The sequence below is a fragment of the Lithobates pipiens genome, unplaced genomic scaffold (genome assembly GCF_037356315.1).
Source record: "Lithobates pipiens isolate NorthernLeopardFrog02 unplaced genomic scaffold, aLitPip1_a1.2 Scaffold_23, whole genome shotgun sequence".
Lineage (NCBI taxonomy): Eukaryota > Metazoa > Chordata > Amphibia > Anura > Ranidae > Lithobates > Lithobates pipiens.
In genome coordinates this window covers 59,016,966-59,019,306 of record NW_027507785.1, presented here as the reverse complement: position 1 = coordinate 59,019,306, position 2,341 = coordinate 59,016,966, and the positions used below count along the sequence as shown (strand labels likewise).

General features: G+C 46.1%; 1 protein-coding gene across 1 annotated transcript; it reads left to right on the top strand.

Moving 5' to 3' along the window:
- The first annotated feature begins 282 nt into the window (after positions 1-282).
- On the top strand, positions 283-2,132 carry LOC143927571 (uncharacterized). The gene has a single exon (XM_077451708.1). It carries the CDS (start codon positions 346-348, stop codon positions 1,024-1,026), a length of 681 nt encoding a protein of 226 aa, XP_077307834.1. The 5' UTR covers positions 283-345; the 3' UTR covers positions 1,027-2,132.
- The last annotated feature ends 209 nt before the right edge of the window (positions 2,133-2,341 follow it).

Below are 2,341 nucleotides of genomic sequence, written 5' to 3'. Positions count from 1 at the left end.
GGAGCCTGCAAACAACAGCCCCCCACCCCCAGCTGCCAGACATTTGCAGGGTGCTGCTTTTAAATTGCACCTGGAGGGGGCATCGGGGGTGCCAGTGGGGCAGATCTGCCCTGGGCTGCATTGGAAAACGTCTGGAGGGGTGGGCTGGAGGGGTGGGGAGGCTGGGGGGGTCGCAGATGGAGGGCTAGAGGGGGGAGAAAGGGGAGGAAGAAACACAAGTTGCTGCAAAGAGCTGCTGAGGCTGGCGGTGTTCTCAATTCGGTCCGCTCAGCCAGTACAAGAGCAGCAGAGCACCGACTGGCGGTTCAAACAAGGCTGCAGCTTCTGATCAGTACCAGCATCATCATGTCCTTACAGCTGGAAGAGAATGTCCCCACCACTGAGGAGGAAGATGAGGAGGAGGAGGAGGATGAAGAAGATGGGGAGGAAACTGGGGAGGAATCTGATACCAAGTCCTCAAAGAAGAGAAGCAAAGCAGCAGCCTCTTCCTCTGGGTCCAAAAAGAAGAACAAGAAGAAAAACCAACCAGGCAGGTACAGCCAGCTGGTGGTGGACACCATCCGCAAGCTGGGCGAGCGCAACGGCTCGTCCCTGGCCAAGATCTACAGCGAGGCCAAGAAGGTGTCCTGGTTCGACCAGCAGAACGGCCGCACCTACCTCAAGTACTCGGTGAAGGCGCTGGTCCAGAACGACACCCTGGTACAGGTGAAGGGGGTCGGCGCCAACGGCTCCTTCCGACTCAACAAGAAGAAGCTGGAGGGGGGGGTCCCAGAGAAGAAGGCAGCCCCTGCCCCCAAGCCCGCCGCCACCAAGAAAGCACCCCCGAAAAAGAGCCCCAAAAAGGCCAAGGGGAAACCCAAGCCTGCGAAGACGGAGAAACCCAAGAAAAGTAGCCCTAAGCCGGCGGCAGCGGCGGCACCACCGGCCAAGAGCACCAAGAAGAAGGCGGCCGGCGGTGGGGGCAAGAAGGTGAAGAAGGCGGGCAAGCCTAGCAGGGCCAAGGTGCACAAGACTAGGAAGGCATGAGGGGGGGGGGGCTCTGGAGAGGACTGAGATCTTTGGGCACAATGAGACTTGTAGTTCCGCAAAACGCCTTTTTTCTTTCTTTTTTTCTGTTTGTGCAATGATGGACTATCTCCGGGGGCTGAATTAATGATCTCTAATACCCCCCCCTTCCCCCCAGACAGAAGGGCGAGGAGGTCGTAACGTTTTCCTGCTTCGTGCAATAGGGGTTTCCGATATCGAGACTGAGCCACTTTCTTCAAAGCACATAATTGTCGCCCCCTTCGAATCGCAGGCTCACTTCACAAAGCTTCCCAGGACGATAAGTATCTTTATTTCCAGTCCTGACTGTAATGTTCAAACCTCATTGGACTCACATGAAAATAACTGTCACTTTTTTTTATTTATTTTTTTTTGTTCTTTTTGAAAATAAGCATCCTTACCTTTGTGTGTTAGCTTTGTGAATCGAGCCTATTGCATCGGTCGGTTCTCCTCTTTAGAATTTTGTAAAAAGCAACCTGCTGATTTCCTATTGGCTGCCAATGCTGCCGAGCAGGCGTCTCCGTAGCAACGGCGTTGGGAGGGTGGGGCTGATGTGACAGCTTGCCTTACTGGACTGCAGGAGGGAGGGGGTGGAGGGGATTGTGAATTTTATATTGTTTTTTTTTGTTTTGTTTTTATTGTTTTATATATATATATATATATATATATATATATATATATATATATATATATATATATATATATATATATATATTATTTTTTGTGACTGTTTTGGAAACTAAATATCTTTGCTGGGACCACAAGATCTTCATTTTCTTTTTTTTCTTTTTTTTTTATGTTGTGTTGATCGCAATTTATGAGCTTTTTTTTTTTTTATTTTGCACATGGGGTTTTATTTTTATGTGACAACATGCTCTTTAATTATATATTATTGTTTTTAGTTACTTTTTATGCTGAATAATAAAAAAAAAAACATTGCTACATGGTTGTGGTTATTAAGCAGAAAGAAAGAAATAGCAAAACTTATACATTTGTACCAAATTATGACCTTTTGCAACAATAAAAATCGTTTGTAAACAAAAAAATTAAAAATAAAGCAGTGAATCTGACATTCACCAAACATTCAACTGCAGGTGAATCTTCCAGGTCTATGTGTTTTCCCTTGCCAATTCTAACATTTTTCTCCTATATGTAAAAATCTGTGTTTTATTTTGCTAGAAATTTTACTTAGAACCCCTAAACATTATATAGATTTTTTTTTTCTTTAGCGGAGACCCTAGGCCAGTAATGGTGAACCTTGGCACCCCAGATGTTTTAGAACTACATTTCCCATGAT